Below are 21,957 nucleotides of genomic sequence, written 5' to 3'. Positions count from 1 at the left end.
ATATAATCACAAGAAGTCAGAATGCAGTAATTAAATCGTTTTGAGTTGAAAACTTCTTTTGATGGTTCAAGAGGAGATTCTTTGTCTCCAAGCAACGCGAAGAGAATTTTTTTGTGTTTTTCTGCCTTTTTTATTAGTTTTGTGTGTCATTTTTCTTTCTATTCTCAAAAATGCCTCCTCCTAGGCAGACTCCCTGAGCTTGTTACTGGTATTTGAAGGGCTCCAGCACATCTTTTGTGTTTGGCTCTTTTATTTGCCATCTTGCATTGCAGGTGTCACACAATGAAATGTTCTGTTTCCAGCAGATGACATGGCAGCCTACAAAGGTCTTTTGATGACATTTTCATGTTGTACAATGAAGCTCACAAAAAAACGCAGGTCATGGCGCTGTGGTACCAGAGTGTGTGCTTTTTGTGTATCAAAACTTTGTTAAAATATCGAGAATGATTTAATAAAAGCAGGTAGAATTTTTTTAGTTTTTGTTTGTTTACACCTTGTGGTGACAACCAGTTGAAGTAGACCTTTACATGGCATGTGACTTGTGTATAAATTAATTGTTTGACAGAAATCCAAACGTATTAATTCACTTACAAGAAGAAAACTTTTTAATTTCTTAAATGTCTTGTTCATTTGTCATCTCTGTGCTCATGACCATTTTTTTCTCATGATTTGATGTGACCTTTTTCAATCTTACTCGGGAAACGCAACCGCTTCCGCTGTTGCTCGGCATTTTATTTTTTTCAAGCTGTACGTCATTCTTTTCAAAAACATGGTTTGCAGGGCAGATTGGATGTATTGACTTGTGAAACAACCCTCCAATCAAGCAGCAGACGTCTTTATTTATCATTCTGCTCTGTCCTGAAATACAATTTACTGCAATCATTTTCCACAGTTGTCATGTTTGCAGCAGAAGGTAAAAATATGTCCTGCATTTGTTTGTAATTCTTACCTAAGGGCAGTGCAGTGGCTTCTTCATGCGGAGGAAACGTGCATCATTTTCTCAGTTTTAGATTTAAATTCAAATGGCTGCTCAAGGCTGACTGGCTCTTTATTTAAAATCTTACTATAGATGTTTGTCCTTGCTTTTACTCCACATGATTGTATATTTTAATATCATTAATTTTTTTCCAGACTGTAATCTATTAAAGGACAACTGAACATTATTTCAGAAAATCTTCCCTCATCCTAACATTATTTTAAAAGTGCAAAATGCTACAAATGTCCACCGCCCAGAGCTCGTCACATACAGAAAATCCTGAACCATTACTGTACATTGATTTCTTTATGGAAAGACGTTTCCATTCCCAGTTGTCAGATTTACATGCTGTTCAGCTTTGATCAGATACAGTTGTTTTCCTGAGCAGTTTGTTGGTTCTCTTGTAGCAGGGAGTTACATGTATATCGATTTTGCTCCTACAAATGAATTCAGAAATATCACAAACACAACACCTAAAATCCATGATTTTCATTTGCATGTAGTTGCCGTAAAGTTATTTTGTACCTCTAAGAGGAATTACTGGTTAAATAAAAATAAAATGTATCCCCATCACAGCAGGAACAGATTATAGCCCCTCCAGCAAACTGCCGCCTCCTGATTAAACAAATCTTCACTCACTGCTTCTGTTACCTTGTATTCCTGTAACTTCAAACAACCACCAGCCACGATAAAATAAATTGGCAGCTTCAAATTGATAACTGGGACAGAGCATCCTGTTTCCACTGCCCCGTTGTTTCAATTACTCCTAGAACCAGCCCCACGGCTGAAATATTCATTGTAATTTTCTAAGTTGTTTTCTAAAGAATCATCTTCTCCTTTCTGCAAAAGTCTGTAATTACACAAGAAGATTTTGTCTTGAAAAGCCTCTTTAGGTGGAAAATGAGTTTGTTGTTTAGTAAATATATTTTTATTTTGTACCTAAGCTATGACTGTTGATGTTGAGGAGGGCTAAGTTTATACTGAATATAACAGAACTATGTGTTTGTGTGAGACAGGTTTTATGCTTCATTTAATAGAAAATGAAAACAAGAATTTAAATTATAGCTTACCTGTTAGATACTGTTTTGTTTTTTTAAATCATGCAATACAGCCACCTGTATTTTTGTCACCCTGATCAGAACTGAGATATTGTCAGTCCTTTATTATAACCTCCCCATGATCAGAGTTTTCCTCTTGCAGTGCATTGTGGGATTAGCAGTCTTTACACATGCCTCCTGTGATCAGTCTTTCATGATTGGAGATTCAACATCATTAAAACGGATGGAAATATTTTTGGTTAATTCCTTGTTTTTCTTTCCTGCCAGGTATTGACAAATGTTTCAGGAAGACATTTTCTGTAAAACTTGTCATGCGAACGATTTTCTAAAAAAGAATTGGTGCAACTGAAGAATTTCCCCTAAAGCAAAACTGTGAAGTGTTTAATCCGGAGCGTCTCTGGAGAAGTTTTGCTACCTTTGTCAGCTCATCTTAGTGCAAAAGAAACATTGACTAGTGACTCAACACAGTGATGAGGGAGGTGAGCCAGAGGTTATATTGTTAGTGAAACTGAGGAATGGAGATGGGGTGAAAACAGACTATTCATTCAGAGGGGGTGAATTTGAGGCCAAGTAAATGATCATTGAAGATCAATCTCTTTTAGCTGAACCATGTTCTCTGCATGCGTTAAATCTAGCAGAGAAATAATGTATCAACATATTTATTTCAGTTTTCTCACCAATGCTTCCTAGTTCATATCGTATTTATTTTAAAAGTTAATTATAACTGTATTTAACTGCTTTTTGAGTGGAATATCTCTGGATCCAGCTTGGAGTTCATTACTGTTAATGGCATGTGGGAACAAAAAATGAACTCATGCTTCTAATTACTATGGCATAATTCAGAAAACCACAACAGTAACAGTACAACAGTAACACATTGTTTGGTAGCCAGCAGCAAGGACTTCAGCATGACATTGAAGGATTAATATTAGATGGGGGGGGGGGGGGGGGGAATGCAAAAGTTCACAATGTATGTTTGCTTCTGGCAAAGTCATTCTGATTTTTCTATAAAAAAGGAAGCCTTTTCTACCAAACTGGTTCCAGTAATTAACTCTAAATCTTGCTTCATTAAGGCTTTGCTTCCAATAATATGGTTTCAGTTGATTTTTTTAAAATTTGCATTACAGATATGACAAAAAGGGAATATATTTAGAGTAAAAGAAACCCGTCTGCATTTAAGTGTTTTTATTTTGGACTCACTACCATGTTTATCATTGCTTGGTTTGGACATACTTCTGTATGCACTGTGCAACAGTTTATTAATCTGAATATAGTCCACCTCTTCAGGTTTTTATTTATGTCATTTTTATATGGCCATGATCAACTCAGTTTCTAATAGAGTTAAATCCAGCTAAGAATCCTTTACATCAACAGCAAAGTCTTCTATATAAATGTTAATGCAATTACTCAGGAGGTTCTCAAGTCCCAAATTAGCTTTTGCCCCATCATTAAGCACCATTACCTCTAAATTGCACCAAAGTTTGTCAATAAAGGCTGAGTAAATGTCCTGATTTACATAACAAAAATGCTCTCTATTAAACCACATACTTTCTGCTCCATCAGGTTTTCTCTGAGATTTGGAGGTTCAGCATTGTTTCAGGAAATCTCTATTCAGAAAGAGCTTTTTTCACTCAGCGTGTCATTCTTAACAGTCCTGTTTGTCATTATTATTATACTCTTACCGACTCTTCTCAAGAAATAGTAGCACTTAATATGAGTAGACCCATTTGGCTGTAATTGAACTTTCATTTTAGCGTCTTTTTACTTTTCTTTAAGGAAATGTCTCAAAAGTAAGGTTTGAATGAGAATTCAGCCTCCTAAATAAGACTGATCTTCAGAAGTCACTTAGTGTCATCTTTTTTGAATTAACATTAGTGAACAATGGCACCTTTAAGACCAAGAAAAACACCAGACAGATCAGGGACAAGAGTGTAGAGAAGGTAAAAGTGGGTTTTGGTCATGAAATAACATCCCTACCAAGACTTAATAGTTGACCCTACAGGCTGTGCAAGGAGAGCAGAAAAGCACATCAGGGACCTATGGTTACTCTGGGGGAGCTTCAGATACCCACAGCTCAAATGGATAAATAGTAATCCACAAATCTGGCCCTTATGGAAGGGTGATGGAAAGAAAGTCGTTGAAAGGCAAAAAAAAACAAAACTGTTTTGCACAAGTCATGTAGGGGACATAACAAATCTTCTTCCACATGTTTGTACAAAAAGTTATGTGTGGAGGAAATCTAAACTGTATCCCAAAAATACCAGCCCACATTGAGACCCACTATGACTGAACCGGTTTGGTCACCAGTTTCTGAAAACTTATAATGCTGTCTACTGGTGATATTTTGAAAAGCTCAGTGAAGTTTTCAGTGACATTTATGCTGCCAAAGGGTCCATGAGGAGCACACCCTCCCTGAGCTCATTAATATTAGTTTATGCAGGTACCAACTGCTCCGTTAAAAGACGTGAGCCTTTCAGGCAGACTGAGAAAAGGTCCATGTTTTAATGACTTTCAGTCCACTATGCAGCAGATCAGCCAATGTTGGGTGAGCGAGATGAAAGTCTGTTCAGGCCTGAAAGAGCTAGAGGCAGCTCCACTTGTTTCTGGGTGGTGGCTGCTGGTGGCGAGGTGAAGAAATTAGACTGCCTCCAGTATATTTTGGTTGTCTGTGGAGAAAAGAAAGCTAAGAGCCTCCCTACCAATCTTTAATCCAGCCTTAGAGCATCCCTACTGCCAGCCGTGGCATCGTGGCTTGGGAAGTAATTGACTCTGTTTGCCTGTAGAGCTTTCTCTTTCTCTCTCTCTCAGTGGATTTAAAAACCTGTGGGCCCAGTTCAGAAACCGCCTGCTGACAGTTTAAAAGCTGCCAGCTCCTCTCCCTTTCAGTCTCTCCTTTATTTCCTTCTTCTGGCTGCTTAATTGAACTGGCCTGACCAATCGGTCTGTTGATGCTGACGGGTGGGAAGAGGAGGAAAAAAAAAATCCTTGACTTCAAAATTTAATCTTCTTTAATAGTGCAGCATTCAAAATGTGGAGTTGTGAAAAATATTACTCAAACACTTTCTCAGTGCAAAGGTTGTGGATTTTAATGGTTTCAAGGAAATGCACAAGGAGGTTTCTTGTGTTGCTGCCTGGAAACAAAACGGAAATCAACTAAAGGGAGGAAGGAAACAAAACCTGTCTAGAATTCTCCACCGAAAAATGGAAAGAGGAACCACAGAATTAAAAAAAAAATCTATTTATCTAAGATTTTGTCACAGGCTGCAGAAATGCTGGATCTGTGTCTTAAGTTTGAGAAGAATTGATTCAAATACTTGCAATTGAATGGCAAAGGCAGTGATTGTCTTCATGAACTCAGATCATGTATTTCACGTGTAAACTTTTCCTAGGGAAAGGCCACTTCTACCGTCTTACACAAGCCTCACATGGACGCATGGATTCAGGATCCTTGGCCATGAGAGACCTTGTTCCATGTGTGGCTTAGCAGCTGAGAATTTACCTGTTAATTACCCACTGTCCTTAAGCCACTTACCTCCCATGTTTCCCTCCTTTTTAAAAAGTTTTTGTCATTCATGCTGTTCAGAGCTCCCTCTTGTTATCCCGAATCTGCGGTGAGCAGATCGTAACGTTAAGCGTTTTCTTCTTTGTTTCTGTAGTTCCTGAGCTTGTGCGGAAATATTAACGTGCTTGCGGTATTTCGACTTCAGCACTTTGAAGCTGTCTGATGATCCGTTTGCTGCCTCTCTCAGGGGACAGCAGCAAGCCTTTTAGAAGCAGCCCTGTGGTTTATTTGCTGTGAAAGGCTCAGCATATTCTTTAAGTCAGCTGGTCCTCCCCTTCGTCCTCCTCCAGAGTCAGGTCTGCCTTCTTTGATGCCCTGGAAAGCTTTAAATCTAGGCTAAAGAACAGCGTTGGACTGCGTACCCTGAGCAGTGGCAGATTTGCTCTACATGAACATTTGACACTGGGGAGTTGTGCCGTGCTTGTTACATGAAAGCTCGACCTTGCTTTTTGCTTTTCAGTATAACTTGATAGACCTTAACATGCAGTGGTGAGCGATTGATTATAGTTCAAAGAGGCTTTTATGTGCCTGGTGTATGAACAGAACAAGAACACCTGCTCTGGCCCGTCCTCTCTGCTCACCACAGAGGAGATGCTAACGGACACTGTAGAGCAGTAAGACTTCTCTTTTCCACATGTGAATCGTTTACTCATGTGCAGAGAGGAGCAAACGCACACACTTCTGCTGTGACGAATGCATCTCCGCGTCAGAGGAGGTGTTTGTGCTGTTGTCTCTGTAGCAACCACACAAGGTGACTCTGATCCCTGGTGGTTTTAGCAGCATGGTCTCCGCTCCGTCCGACACGTGAAAAACAATCCCAACAATCACAGTTTCATGCTCACCCAGTGGGAGTCCCTCCTCCATTCTAAATTTGTCGTTTTCTCCCTTTCATCGTCATCTGTTTGACCTAATCCATCTACCTTTTTTCATCAGAGTGCATGCCACCTCATTTCTCTTCTGCCCCTATACGTTGTATTCCTGACTCCCAAGTTCTTACTTTGTGGCAGAAACCTAAAAATGAGTCACTTGTACATTGAATTCAATCAATCATCTGGATTGTCAACTACATATGATCGTTTTAAGTCAAATGGGGGAGAGAGAAACAAATGGGGAGTAATATTGCATTCTTTGAACACCAAATATCAAAAGAGCTGGAGAGAAATTGGAGGATCTACTTGGGAAGGCTGAGTTTGTATTTATGTGCATTACAGAAATGCTTGAAGTTGATATCAAAAAGCATTCCACCAATAATGATGCTGTTTATTCTTAGAGGCAATTGTAAGTGTGGGACTTAAGTTCTGACGTCAAACCTGACGGACATATAAAAGAGGACAAATTTCTCTTCTAGAAACTACCCTATCAAAAAGGTGCCCACAACTAACACAACATTCTGGGTTAGATGATTTATATAACATTGAGTTGTAAATAGGCAGATACAACTATTTGAGCTTCCATTCAGCCAGTCATCCACTCACTCACTGAAGGTAGCAAAATGGGGAAAACAGATTCAGGAGGAAAACCCAGACAATTTTCTCTAAAGCAACACTTTCCAGGTCATTCTAAGTGAGGTTGTTTAGGCGTCCTGATCAGATGCCTGAACAACCTCAACTCACTTAGAACTGACTTCTTTTTCCACCTCATAAATTTGTTACCATCTTTTAATGTTGTGAAAAAGTTGGAGCAACTCTTCAACTCCAGTCCTTGAGATCTACTACCCTGCAACTTTTAGATGCATTCCTGCTCTAACAAAGCTGAATCAAATGGTTCAATTCAGCATGTCATCAAGTTTGGGATGCTTCTAAGGGTGTTTTCATACGTGGTAGATCGGTACACTTGGTTTGATTGAGGACCAAAGTTGCAAAATTTTCAGCTGGTGCAGTTTATTTTCAAACTACTCTGTGTCAAACAAATCAAACCCTTTGAGTAACCTGTTTACCCCATCACCAGTGGTGGCGCTGCACCAAGAACCACTGAAGGAAATGACACAAAACCTGTGAAGAAGACACTGAGCGCAATTTCATTTTTCACAAAATATAAACAAAAATGGAGTGGCATCAGATTTCAGTGGTTGTAGGATTTTTCTTTTGCCTTTGGTAAAAGACCACGACCCATTTCTCCCACTAACTATAAACTTGAGCGTTTGTTTTGGTTATATTTACACAGAATGTCCTGAGCTGTAATTCGCTCCCTGCTTTTTAAGCGATCTCTGGTCTGCTTGGCATTCACTGTGTATTCAGAGTTCACTTCAACTGAATCGAGACCTAGGTTTTTACTCGGAGCAATGCTCGCTTTTTTGGACCACCTTAGAGTTTGATTGCACATTCACACCCTCCCTAACAAACCACTTTCTAGGAAAATGAACTAGAGTTTGTTTTAAAATGGACTAAACAAAGTTTGCACTCTAAAAATTACAGAGCAATAGCGCTATGGGACTGGATTTGCAGACCTTTGATCATTTCAGCGTTTTGGGTCCTAATTGGGTTTCCAGGGGAAGAGGTCAGACTAAAAGCAAACGATGGTACACTTCAATGATTAATGAACCTTGCCCATATTAGGGGAGAAGGAGCATCCTCCTGAAACATGATGTAGGACCAAGGTTCAACACCAAGCTCCTGGTAGTCCAACCTTGGCTCCTGTGACTTTCCCTGGTTTACCATAAAAAAGTAACTAGAAAAATTTGCTACATGAATCCCCCAATCTACGATGCCAAACGTCTCCTGTTTAGCATTGCATCCAAACAGGAGATGTTTGGATTCAATGCTGCCCGAGTGGCAGACTACTAGCAATACATGCTAATTCGTGACTTTTTTCTGAAACTTGAACTTCTGCATTAATGCATCAAGCCATTAGCAGAGCTGCTATGTGTAGGGAAAATATAAATAAAAATATAAATTGGTGTTGAAGAACTTGCATAGAACTGAACGGTAGTAAATAAGTCTTAATTGAATGTTGACGTTATTGTTGTCAAAATGACATCAGAGCAGAGATGTGCAGAAGTCTGATTCACGCCTCTCATTTCATTTGCCTTTCAGCAAGACTTTCTTCTTTCTTTAAAGTTGTCTTGATCAAGAGTTGTTTTCATGCTTTCTGAAGCTCTTTTCAACTCTTTTCTTTGAACTTTGACAGCTTTTTTACTCTTTCAGCTCATTTTCAGAGCTTTAACTCTGACCTATGACTCATTCAGACACTTAAAAACTCAAGGGGGATGAATCAGAGCTGAGTCAGCACATAGATAATTAAGCAAAGAACCAGTTTTACATGGATTCTTTAGGCTGTGTAAAAAGTAACATAATTTATTTATATGTTTATTAATTGAACCATCACCTCTTTCACAAAGATGAGCCCCCTTTTTAAGGTAGTTCTTTTTTACTTTTAAATCACCAATTAAGCCTGATGTCAATGCAGATCTGAGCTTTCAGAAATGAAACCGCAGGAGGTTTTGAATGAAACTCATCTGGGTCAATATTAGTATAAGGATTGATGATGTCAGTTGGATTGACTGCAGAAGCCTGGCATTGCACTTACACAGGAAATACATGAGGGGTAGAAATGACATCTGAACATACAGAATTTAAGCTTAGGAAGCTACAAGTTTAACACACAACTTTTGTTTTTTAACACCATTTGATCCATTTAAATCCTGATAAATACTAGTATTGTCTTACATCTTAGTCCTAAATACTCCGTTTTGTCTTAAATCCTAGTCTGAACACATTTTTACCCTCTCTGCTCTCCAGGTGTTCTCGCCATCCTGATACCAGAGTTGGACCTCGTCATCTCATTGGTCGGTTCGGTCAGCAGCAGTTTCCTGGCTCTCATCTTTCCACCCATCCTGCAGATCCTTACCTTTCACACGGAGGGTCTGTCGCCAGTGACGACCGTCATCAACCTGATCATTAGCGTGGTGGGGCTGCTCGGTTTCCTCTTAGGAACTTATGTTGCCGTCGTAGAAATCATAGCACGAAATAATGTCAAACACGAAGATAGATTCTACGCCTACATGGTGCAGTAGAACAGACTGTTGGGTCTTTCAGGCCAGTTTAAACCGTTCTAAGGAGCAGATTTATTTTATGTTTTTATTTGCTGCTGTTGTATATATATTTTAATGCAATTGTGTCACAAATGTACGAGTGTCACGTTACATTAATTCCAGCCATTAGTTCAGTCCAAAAGTCATTATAACTATCGTAAATTAGAAGATCACTTCATCAGATTATGAAGAGTATTAGAGGTAATTTATCATATTCACAGCCTAAAAATATTCATGTAAATTCTCCAGTCAACACATCAAACTACCTCAATAGTTATTTTTGGTTTTGACTCCCACATTCAGAGCTGATTCTTATTTGTTTTTCACCTCAACCCAAACATCTTCAAGTTTGCAGCTTTGAGTGGGTTCTAATCACCATCTGACATCTTGACAGGAAGAAAACCTTGATAAAAGACAAATGCACTTTGATTTATGCCTTATTAAATAAAACTGCACTACTTTGGCAGTTTTCGGTGACACATTGAACAGTTTAACTTAAAAAAATAATGTTTTGAGAACAGATTATGGGTTATAAACCAAACCTCGCATTATTTGTGCAATAATTGTGCTTTTATCTTCACTTATCAAATCCATCGATGTATCTCTGGTCAGATGTTTTAAAGATAAATATATTATGCCAAATTGTGATTAGGGGGATATTTGGAGGATATTTTGCAAATGTACATAGAATTAAGTGACTTAATGCTTGCTAAGATAAAAAGATGTAATATTTCATCCAATGCAATATTACTATGTCGAAATATTGGTGAAAGTAAAGAGAATTTCTTAGCGTCGCTATAGTTTAAATTTTATTTAGGTAAAGTTTGAACACGTGTTTTGGTTCCTTCTACAGTTGTAATTTTTTTTCTATTTGGGGATTTTTACCATTGAATGTTAAGCAAAACCATCACATCTTAAGCTTATTCTAGTTTTAATCTCTGCACTATTCAGAAGGTTTTTGGTTCAAGCCACTTTCACTTTCACTGTACTATGATTTTCAGATGTGCAGTTTATGCATCTCAAAGAGGTTTGTAGTTATCATTTTTTCACCCAGGGTGGCTCCTGTTATTTATCTGGGTTCACACTGTGTGATTATTAGGCATTTTCAGCCAAAATCTAAAAATAAGAAAAACTCTAGAAATGTTTTTATTTTAATCCAAATCTCATTTAAAATCAACCAATGTTCAAACTTTTCCTGACCAGAGATGACAAACATTTACAATCTACAGGTTCAGGTTGTAAAAGTTTTTTTTCTAAAATCTTGACAAACAAGGATTTGATCAGAAGACAGATGAAAAAGCTCAATTATCTAAAACTGTAGAATAAATCTAGATATTAAGCCAAACTGTTTCAGACTTGGGAGAGATGATACTAAATTATGTAGGAGCTCTTCTGTGTCTTGAAAAGTTTTTTGTTCTTTATTTTTTTATTATTTTGTTTTAATGTTTTTACTAAGTCTTATTTTTAAAAATTTTTTTTATTACTTGTACCTAACTTTTACAGGTTGGTTTAACTTCAGACAGACTGTATATGAAATAATAAAAGATAATTTTTCTGCAATATCTAGCAGATAAAATGCAACATGTACTGTAAGTTCACTGAACAGCTTCTGTACTGTTGTGCACGTCTTCAGTGTTTATGTGACGGTATCAACCATAGAAATGTTTCAGCTTTTAATAGAAAATGTTTGGAAATCAATAAAAAAATCATATCCACAAGCCTTATGTGTGTAAAGAACTATAACTTTTTGTGTGCGTGTGGATATATCACTTATCTGTTGCACACGTAAATGTTTGCTCATTTGCAAAGAAAATGTTTGAAATAAAGTAGCCATTAATCTTCCACCTGGAAGGACTTTGTGCTAAACGGGGAGCAGCATTATATCAGAGGATTTCCCAAGGACTTTTTTTCTACCTGTAATATAGAGTATTGTGATTATAATAATTTTTAAATCTCTTCAGCAGAAAATATGTCAGTGAAATAAAAGTCTACATCTCAATATGAGCTTGAAAAGGACTGATTTCCACATCTATCTGCTGTATGGTTTTTAATGATGGAGTAGATGAAAACACTTTTTTTTTTTTTTTTTCTTTTAGCAAAGTTTTTCATCCCTTTTGCAGAGTAAACAACCTTGAACAACCTCCCTGGTCTTTGAGTTACACAGTACATTACTTATATTTTTCAGTCATAATTTAAAGACTTCAATGTAGATCATAAGTGGTTGAAATTAGAGAATTTGCATCTTAAATTATATATTTATATGAACAATTAATGCTCATTTTAATGTTCTTCCTGCAACATAATCTAATAAGGCAGGTAAATATACCTCTAGCTGCATGGTATCACAACATACAGCTGAACAAAATTATACTGGATTGAGATCTAACGGAGATTTATTATCTTCACAGGTTCATTTTTAAGTTTTTTTTTAGTTATATCCATATCTAAAATTTAAGAAATAAATTTAAAGCTGAGCTGAAAGAAAAACAAGCAAAATGTATTTAATTGTGTTTCTTACTTTCAAGATTTATTTTTTTCTCTCTAAAATGACATGTTAGTTGGTCTTAAAATCAGCTAATAAACCACTCTGACAGTTAAATGCTTTTAGCTTAATTTGTTTAATATATTTATATATATAATGTGGCTACAATGGTATGATGAGCTGTTAATTCTGCTATCACAGATTTTTCTCACTAAACTCAGACCTTTATAACCTGTAATTACTTCACATAATCTTTCCTTTTTTCCCATTCATACATACATAGGGAGACATCCAATGTCCAAACCCTTAAACTGACTCTACTACAAGCTCCAACCTGGAAGATGGAGGAAATGCAGGATCTTGTTTTTTCTTCCATGATGTGCATGAACACTACATGCATGTGTGGGTTTGAACATATCTGAGCTAAAGAGCTTCCTTTTCAGTTCAGCTCTTTCTTCTCCAGAACAGAACAAAATAATGCCCTCACGACTACAGGCACACACCTTTTCACAACTCCACATTGAGATCTTTTCCACAAACTTCAAAAATAGTATCAGTGAGTATGTGCAGTTCTGACAGAGTTCAACGCACCCTAGAAACAGCTTAGACTTTGGCAACAAAGAGACCAGATGAAACACAACTACATTCTCCAGTACCTCTCACATCCAGTAACAACAAGGAAAGAAAGTCCATGATCTCTTCTAACACAGTAGCAGAGTAAACTTTCTTGGATAGGCTGACAAGTTGAATGCTTTGATAGCTGGAAGTCCCTCTAAAACTCCATTAATCATGATTTGAACTCCATACATTCTGCTTATGTTTTTCATCAACCTCAAACATTCTGAGAAATACTTTCATTCTATGCTTTTATCTAAAAACATCTAATCATTTCTGCTTCAATCTAAACATTTGATATGTAAACATTAAAACCAAAGGAAATGTTTAAAACAATGAGTTCCTCATGATCATCATGGTGCAATTTTTTGTGTTATGATGTAAAGCACTATGAAATGTGCTGCAGAAATGTGCTATACAAATAAAATTTGATTGATTGATTGATTGAATTTTATCACAGAACGCACCATGTACGATACATGCAGGCACTGGAGTCGAATGCTTTGTAACATTCATCTGCTCAATTTACACATTAGTGTCAACATTAAAACATGTCATGTTTCGGCCATGATGTAGAGAATCGGAGTTATTATATACTCGTTTTCTCATCTCCAGGTCAAAACAGAAACTGACTGGAGAAGTTATTTCAGAGTTGTCGTAAAACAGACGTGTGTGTGACAGAGTCTTAGTGGAAGGAAATGACACCTCTTAATCAGAGCGGTCATGTTGTAACGAGATCTAATGCTGCTGAATAAATGCATGAAGATGCTCTTATTGCTCTCACAGTTCTGTTACATCTGAGAGGTTAATAGACTAGCGGAAGCCCGCAGAGAGTCTAATTCCTTCCTTAATTTGTCAGATTGTTCAATTTCTCTTTTGCCATTTATTTTCAGCAGGTCTCCAGTCTATCTTCCTCAGACAGTCAAGATGTATAGATTATTAAATAAAGTGTCTGGTTTGGATCTTATTTGGTCAACAAAGACTTTAATAGAGATGAAAAATAAAAAAAAGTAAATTACATCCGCTTTAAGTTGTATTTAAGATTCAGATATAATTCACAAAGTTTGTGAAGTTGCATTGTAAACAGTTGCAGGGTAGCTGTTGAAAAGAATGAGATTAACATAAATTCTAAATGTTTTCACTTCTAAACATTTTTTTGGACTAGTGGCCTTTATTGAACTGTAATTTGACATAAAAATGGTGGAGACTGAAGGGGGAGACATGCAGCAAATGTCAACAAAAGACAACCATACCAAGCACCACAGCCACTGCAAACGGTTGCTCTACCAACTGAACCAGGCAGCGACCCAACACACAAACATTTTTTTAAAAAGATTTTTAAAGATAAAGCAGTTAGTGCAAGCTGTTTTATTAGCTGGAGTATCAAAAAGACTCCAAAGCAATGACATTTTAAAGCGTTTAAAAACCTTATTTTATATGGCATAATTGACGAGAACTGTAAAATTGTTCCATTAATTATTAAGAATATCTTTGGGATTATCTTTCCGCTCAGGGTTTAGTTAAATTATTTGTTTGGCTTTAGTTTCTCCTTACTGTGATTTTATAACTAATATTTTCTCTAATTTAATTTGAGATTTTTATCCTCATAAGAATGGTGAAGCCAAAAAAGAAAGTTCATTTAGAATATAATGCAACCTGGGTATTATACACTTTCTGGCTAATCTATTCGGTGGATCTGTTAATTTTGTGCTTGTTGAAGCAAATAGTGAATCAGCCACAACTCAACACATAAAGTGATGTAAGCGTCTCTTTATGTGTGAACACTTGGGTCAAACTGAGCTACTTTACAGAATCCATCTGTAGAGAGAGGAAGAAAAAGATTTACAGTAAGTGACTATTAACGAGGAAAGGCTGACAGACGTTGTAGAAGAAGAATGTTGATGTCAATCATCATTTATTTTCCAAGGAATGTGCAAAACCATCTTCAACATTGTAGCACAAAATGCTGGTCCCTATATCAAGACTATTCCCACTGCTGGGAGGTCTAATTTAAAAAGATTTATTTTTTACTTAAGAAGTTTGTTTCTGACAGGAAATTATATAGGAATGACTCAAAGCACAACAAAATGATGTAATCTTGAAAAAACTCTGTTGGCATTACAGCAACCAAACCCCAAACAAAAACACGTCGCATTGTGCTTATGAATAGCCGAAGACAGCATATGATTAACCTGGGGGTAAGCAGTCGCTAATGTGGACCGATGTATTCTGCTAACAGCACAATGCCTGGCAAATGAACTGGTTGACATGGACCGTGTGAATGCTTACATTTATCTTTAAGTTGCTGCATAAATTTGTACATGTGGCTTTTGGTCTGGTTTATAATTTTCTTAAGATCACTTATCTGAAAGTTTTACTGTCCCCTTCCCTGCTGCACTTTTTCCTGAAATGAAAAGTTTGTGCTTCTAGTTTGTGCTCGTTATCATCCCAGCCAAACAAATAATGGGACAAATCGATGACACAAATTCAACACACAACAATTTATTGTAAAGACACCCTCTTTTTTATGACGACAATGAGACGAAACAACTTTTCATACACATAATGCAGGCTTTTTAAATCCAGTATGTACAATAATTGCACCTCTGCATGGAACCTGAATTACTCGCCCACCACAGATTAGAAACAATTGAATAGGAAAATCACAGCAGGATGATGCGGCTCCGATAACAATCATCTCTGATGCTAATTCCTCCTACAGAAGACAGTTTTATATATACATATACGTAGTTTGAGTCTGCGGTGTAATTTTACTCAAAATAAATATGTAGATTGAAACCTGCTCATGTAACTCCTACTCCAAAATTTCTTCTGAAGCTCTGATGAGTGATGTAAAAATAACATCCACAGACAAAAGCAAGTTCATAAAAGAATATGTGGACAGACTGTGCAAAGTGTTGTATGCTAGAAAAAGAATATTAACAGCATAGTTAGTCTTTTACAATGAAGCCAAGCTAAAAAAAAAAAAAGAAAAGATGTTGTGGGCCCTGCTTCTTTTGCTGACTGGAAGTCTGTTAAATTCTACATAGAAAAACCAAAACAGATTCCACAAGAATAAATTATTTTATAGTATTATTTGTTCATTGTAATCTAGAAAGAAGATTATAGAATCTTGTCAAAACAATCTAACTCTAAAATATCAAGATATAAATTACAGATCTGGGCGTTTCCTTCGTTTCATTGCTGAAGATGAGATTTGGATTTCAGGATTGTGATTTTTTTTTTTTTTTGCAGAACTTTGATTTAATTGCAGAATAGTCTTATAAATCTGACCCAGAATTCTTTTTTCCCCCTGCAGCAACAAAATGAACATTACATCTAATTACCCCTAATTTCTTATTTAGGCAGGAACTCGGGCTCATTATTTGCTCCATCTACAGAACAACAATTTAAACCTTAAACTTGTAAATTATTTTCTATACTGTGAATTTTTAAATGGTGCACATATCTTCTTACACATACCCTGCTTTTAATAAATTTTACATTATAGGCCCCAAAACATCTATTCAACAGTGAGTGTTGTCCTGTATTCCACAGGATTTTAGTTAAAAGTCCAGGCATGAATCTGCTTCCCGCTGTTACTCTGGACTCCTCTGAGAATGTTGTTTTGGACGGAGCTGAAATATTTTGAAGTTGGGCGAGCAGGCAGCTCTGTCGGCGCTGTCTGGAGCATGCAGCCTTTATTGAGAACAGGGAGATAAGGAGAGCTTCCCTGCGGACGTTCGGCTTAAAAGATCCTCAGCTCTTTTTTTCCTCATCTTTAGAAAGCTGTTTTCCATTTCAAAACTCCAAGAGCCGGGATGAGCAGAGCATAATGTGTGTTTTCTGTTTAAGAGGATGATAATTTCCTGCAGAGATGGTGGGTGACTCACCATGAGCAGAAGGGGGGGAGAGTACTTCTCTTTAATTGAAAAGCGTCACCCACACTGAGGAAATTTCAGGAATTTTGCAATGTGCAATGAAAAATGGTTTTTGTCAATTTGTTTGCTGTTACATAAGCTGTTAAGAAGACCCATGCCATTGTTGAAGAAGCAGCGAACTGACATATTTCCCTCTGTGGGTCTTAATGAGAGAGAAAATTCAGATTAACTCTGAAAGGATCTCACAACCCACCCATTAGCTGCTGTTCTAATTGCCTCAGTTTCAGACCCTAAGTACAAACAACCAGTGATTAGAAACTTATTTGTGTGTGGTACCTGGTATCTGCTGTCTTTGGCTCACTTCCAGAAATGCCAGATTTCTCTTCTGGGTTAAAAACCCAAAATGTCTGATTGGAGATACTGCGGGATTAAAGACTCTAAAGGCATTGTAGAAGGCATTGTTGCATAAAGACCCACTCTTAGGTTCACAATATGGAACAGAGAATGTAATTTGTAATTAGTGAAGATGATATAAATGAGAAAAACCTTCACTGGTGATTTAGGAGGCACTAACTAATGTTGAGCCACTATTTTAGATGCAGTTGTGAAAGACAAACCCACTAGTGACATTGACTTGTATAATTAGCATTTTTAAACAAATAAGTAGTTTCCCAACTGACAAGAAGAAAAACTTTGTATATGTGTTTACTGGGTGTTACTCTAACATTTAGAAGTTTAACTTCAGGAGCAGATATTATCTTCTTTGTTTTATTAAAATTATATAAAGTTTAAGGACTTTGTTTTTATTCATTTTGTACATTTACATAAGGTTTTTAAATTGTCAAAAGCAGTTACTCAAAGCAGTTACTCCAACTCAACTGCTTTGAGTCGGAGTAGCCCTGTTGCTTTGGTAAATTGTGCTTTATTTGGGCCATTTTTTTTTTCTTTTCTGTAGCACCTGCTCCACATTCCCTAGTATTACTTGTTACTTTGACGTTTAGCTACGTTTGATTTAATTATTATTTGTCCAATGCTTGTATGCTGTTTGTATGTTGCTATTTATCCATTCAGCTACCTCGGTTTTTCTTTCTTTCTTCTCTGTGAGTGCTAAGTAAATAATTTCCATTTATCTGAGATACAAATAACCTAAAATCATTTTAAGAATAAAACTAGCAATTAATATTGCTAGTTTGTAAACAAATACATGTTGATAGTCTAAACTTTATCAGCTAACCAGATGATATGCAGAAAAAAAAAGAATGGTTTGATTCAAGTTGTGGATTTAGCTTGATTTTTCAAAGTTCTTCCCTTTCCAACATTTAAAATCCTTCCTTTTGTTTTCTCGTTATTACCATTCTTTCTGTATTGCCTGATCTCTTATTTTGTCACATTTCATCCTTGCTTCAGCGTTATCGCTTTTAACAGCAGTAGCCAAACTTTTCTTCACTTTCCTCCTCCTTCTCTTTATTTTAATGACTGCTGTGTGTTTCATCTCACTCCTCTGGCTGCAGCACTGATCTGCGCAGTGTTGCATCAAATGTTTCTGGGAAGCCTGCAGGGAATTGTCCTGTCTTGCAGCATGATGCTTTAGGCTTCTGCAGATATAAGTGTAAGAACTTTATCTGCAGATGTTTGTTTTTTTTCTTTTCTTTTTTTCTAAGCCAAGGATGTGGGATAGTTGGAGGGCCCATTATAAAAATAAATCAAACTTCCCGTGGGAAACATGAAGCTAAACTTAAACGGAGGAAACCACGCTAGCACAACTAACTACAGTATATTCAAGTGTAATGAATCAAACCAAGATTACTTTATCTCAAAATATAAAATGATTGAAAGAGCAAAATTATTGGATGGTGCTGAAAGAGACCACAGTAATTTTAGTCTCCAATCGAATCGATAATACTTTTCTCCTGTAAGAGTACCTGCTCTACTTAATGAGTCCATAACACTCTTTTGGCGGCACCACTGAACCTATGAACATTCTGGTTGTGAGTTGAGGATTTTCCATCATGATGCATCGCTCTGTCACAATTTCTGCACACAACAGTGGCATTTCAGATCTGTAGTCAGCTCTCAAGAAGCAGGTGGATAAACAAGCTACAAACTGTGACAAAGTTCTAATATGACAAGCATGAGTTCACCCAGAGATCACCTGGTTTAGAAGCTGATATCATGCATTGAATTATCTTTGTCCAGCTTTTCTGTCATTAATTACAAATTTTCTCCTGTAAGTTCTTCAGCTTTCAGCTGAGAACATTTCTCAGTTCTCACCCTATCAGGTTTTTCTCTTCGAACAGTTATTATTAGGATGGGAGAATAATGCGTCAAAAAAGCAAGGCAGGAAAGAACTTAAACTGTTCCTCTCACCAAAGTTTACATTTTAGAAGTTACAGTTCATTGCATTACATAATTAGCTGGAGTTCATTCAGCAGCCATATGATGTTCTGCACAGCATGACACTGAGCTGGATTAGACTCTTGATTCTACTTTCAGTCAGGCTGTGAAGTGCAGACTTAAGTGTTTAGTCTCTCAAATGAGTCTGTAGATTTTTTTTATAATTAAGAATTAACTCAATGACTTGATATGAGATTCACCTGCATGGGTCGACAGACATTATCATTTGAATTTGCTTTTAAAAGATCATCTCTCTGTTTTATTGTCTAGTTGTCAAGTCATTCTTCAGTGCTATCACTGCCCTGTTTTCTTTCCATTCCTCTATTTATCTTTCTCCTCATGTGCCGTCTGAATTCATTTCCTCGCCTCACCCCCTGGTGGAGACGGTGCTTGACTTGCAGTGTTGCTTCTGGCGACAGCTTGGCTGTCAGATCCTGCTGTTACCGCAACCATCACCTTCAGACTACAGAGGATGGTGTTGGGATGGAGTTTGTACAGGTATGTGTGTGTAACTACGGCGAAAACAGACAGCTGTCAGGTTTCTGTCGACAAAAATCACAGAGTAACACGACATTGGTGATTTCTCTGTCCTCTTCAGTTAGTATTCTGACTCACAGGAAAAACTCAATGGCTAACAGCATGACCCTGACTCAGTTTTTCTCCTTCTCTTCATCGAGTTGTGCTATGAAAACAAACACCATTGCAGACAAAACATTTTTTTGCACTATTTCACCTCTGCCAGTGAATATTTGTCAAATTAAAAGTATGAAGTGCTAAGACGTACAGTACTGCCAAGCTGGGGAAAAAGGCAACAAGGGAGGCATTTCACAGTGAACGTTCATTTATTAAGACATGTTTTCCAGGATTCAGTGGGTTTCTTTTGTCTCATCAACATTACAGACATTCAGAGAAAACATTCTTCATGGCGATGTGCAAAAACAGCGTATGAAAGGAAAACAGTTACATTCTTAGACTGAATACTGATAGCTCCTATTGCAGCTGGCTGGCATTGGACCACACATACTGACACAGTATTAAATTTTCTTTTTTTTTGTTGCTGCTGCTGTTCCAAATACACAAAACGTCAACAGAGCTTGGCTCATTGCATTGTTCTTCAGCACTAACAAGAAAAATACCTTATTAGTTAATGCACATAACTACAGGTAAAAGGCTGATTCTGTATTTTTGCATCCTCAGTGGGCCAATTAAATTTGCAACTACCCTCATTGGACTCCTCCAAAAAGCCAATACAGATGCCTCATTTACTTTCTGCAGAATCTGAGGATGTTAATTTACCATACATGTATCTGTTCCAGGATACATTAACTCAAGGAAAGGTCATTATCAAAGCACTTTACACTTTGATGAGCACTTACTTTAAAGCTATAAGGATTCACTTTATTGTCATGGTTGAGTTTATTTCATTATGTTTATGTTATACAGTCCAGTTAAACCAAATGATGCCCACTTATCTTAAGCAGAAAACAAAACTATTGGGAGAAGCTTTTAAATTTCTTGACAGAATAAAAATTTTTTGAGGTAAATTCGAAGCTGAAGTTTTGTGGTCAGTTTCTGTTGGTCATCCTATCATACCCCAAAGAGGACAAAATGGCTTTTCATGGACTGTAGATAATGAATTATTAGACCAGTGGTATCCTATCTATCTCTTTTCGATGGCCAGTGTCTTACATGTTTTAGATGTTTTCCTGGTTCCATAGAGAGGATGCAATCAGCAGGCTGCTGCATAGCAAAAAAAGTCTTCAAATAAACATATCAAACATGTAGGATGGTGCCCTTTGATAACTGACACTAGGCACCTATGCTTTAGACTACAGTGCCTTACAAATATAATCATATACCTAAATCCTTCTCACTTAAACCCCTTCACTTTTAGTGACATTAGAACCACAAACTCCAATGTATCTTATTGTAATTTCTAAGATACGCCAACATAAAGTAGTATATTATTGTAAAGTAGAAGGAACACAATACACTGTGACAAACCAACACAAAAACAACTTTTAGTTGGTTTACCATATAAAATTCTAATAAAATCCATTTAAGATTGTGGTTATAATGTGAAAACTAATAATAAATGCAGTTTTAAAAAAACAGTATCCTCTTCTACTTCTGGTGCAATGTTGGATTTTCTATATTTGGGGGGGAATTTCTTGACGGATGAGATTTATTATTTTTTTTATTTTAATTAAAAACTTTTACCCACAGATACCAATACAATACAAGCTCAGAATGTAACACAATTAGACTAACACAGAGCAAGTGAAGGCAATAACAGGCTGAGGAAAGACAATTGTTAGAACTGATAGTCATTGGAAATGGTGATCATGGTGAGAAAAAACATGACAGAATAAAGATATATTATGTTAGTATTGAAGCATGGTAACTTGGACAGATTATTTTAGAGTGAGGGTCCATAGCAGGGTGTTAGCAATCCTCCCAAGCGAGGTTATCCAGTTTCTTTGGAAAGGTAGAAGAAATCAACCAAAAAACAAAGATTTATGGTTAAGCTAATGGATCACCTTGGAATAAGACCATTCCCATCATTTTGTGAAACGCCTACAGTGTTTTCAAAGATTTGCAGCCTTTGGAAAGGGTGAATTTGATGTTGTGATGCCTGATTTAAATGCGTAATGAGGTCATTTTGGAGCGTTAAAGAGCCTGTTTTTTTCACCTCACTGATTTCACTGACATAGCTTTATAGTCTTTTTTTAGTAGTGTTTAGGGAAATGACTTGTTTAGTTTCCACTATTTTTGTGGCTTCAATGAAAGGATATCTATAGCTTCCATTTAGTCTTGGGAAACATAAAGACCACATTTGTTGGTTTAAACCAGGGGTCTCAAACTCCAGTCCTCGAGGGCCGCAGTCCTGCAACTTTTAGATGTGCCTCTGCTGCACCACACCTGAATAGAATAATTAGGTCATTAGCAAGACTCTGGA

The 21,957-nt window shown here is 36.9% G+C and overlaps 1 protein-coding gene across 1 annotated transcript in view; it reads left to right on the top strand.

Annotated features, from left to right (window-relative positions):
* The window catches only part of slc36a1 (solute carrier family 36 member 1), a 38,438-nt gene extending 27,069 nt beyond the window's left edge, over positions 1 to 11,369 (top strand). Inside the window, exon 12 of the mRNA XM_032555153.1 lies at positions 9,334 to 11,369. Within this exon, the coding sequence (XP_032411044.1) occupies positions 9,334 to 9,608 (275 nt within the window). The 3' untranslated portion in view covers positions 9,609 to 11,369. The remainder of the gene's footprint in view (positions 1 to 9,333) is intronic.
* Positions 11,370 to 21,957: the final 10,588 nt, after the last annotated feature.

The sequence above is a fragment of the Xiphophorus hellerii genome, chromosome 23 (genome assembly GCF_003331165.1).
Source record: "Xiphophorus hellerii strain 12219 chromosome 23, Xiphophorus_hellerii-4.1, whole genome shotgun sequence".
Classification (NCBI taxonomy): domain Eukaryota; kingdom Metazoa; phylum Chordata; class Actinopteri; order Cyprinodontiformes; family Poeciliidae; genus Xiphophorus; species Xiphophorus hellerii.
The sequence above is the reverse complement of the archived record's forward strand: the minus strand, read 5'-3'. Positions and strand labels throughout refer to the sequence as shown.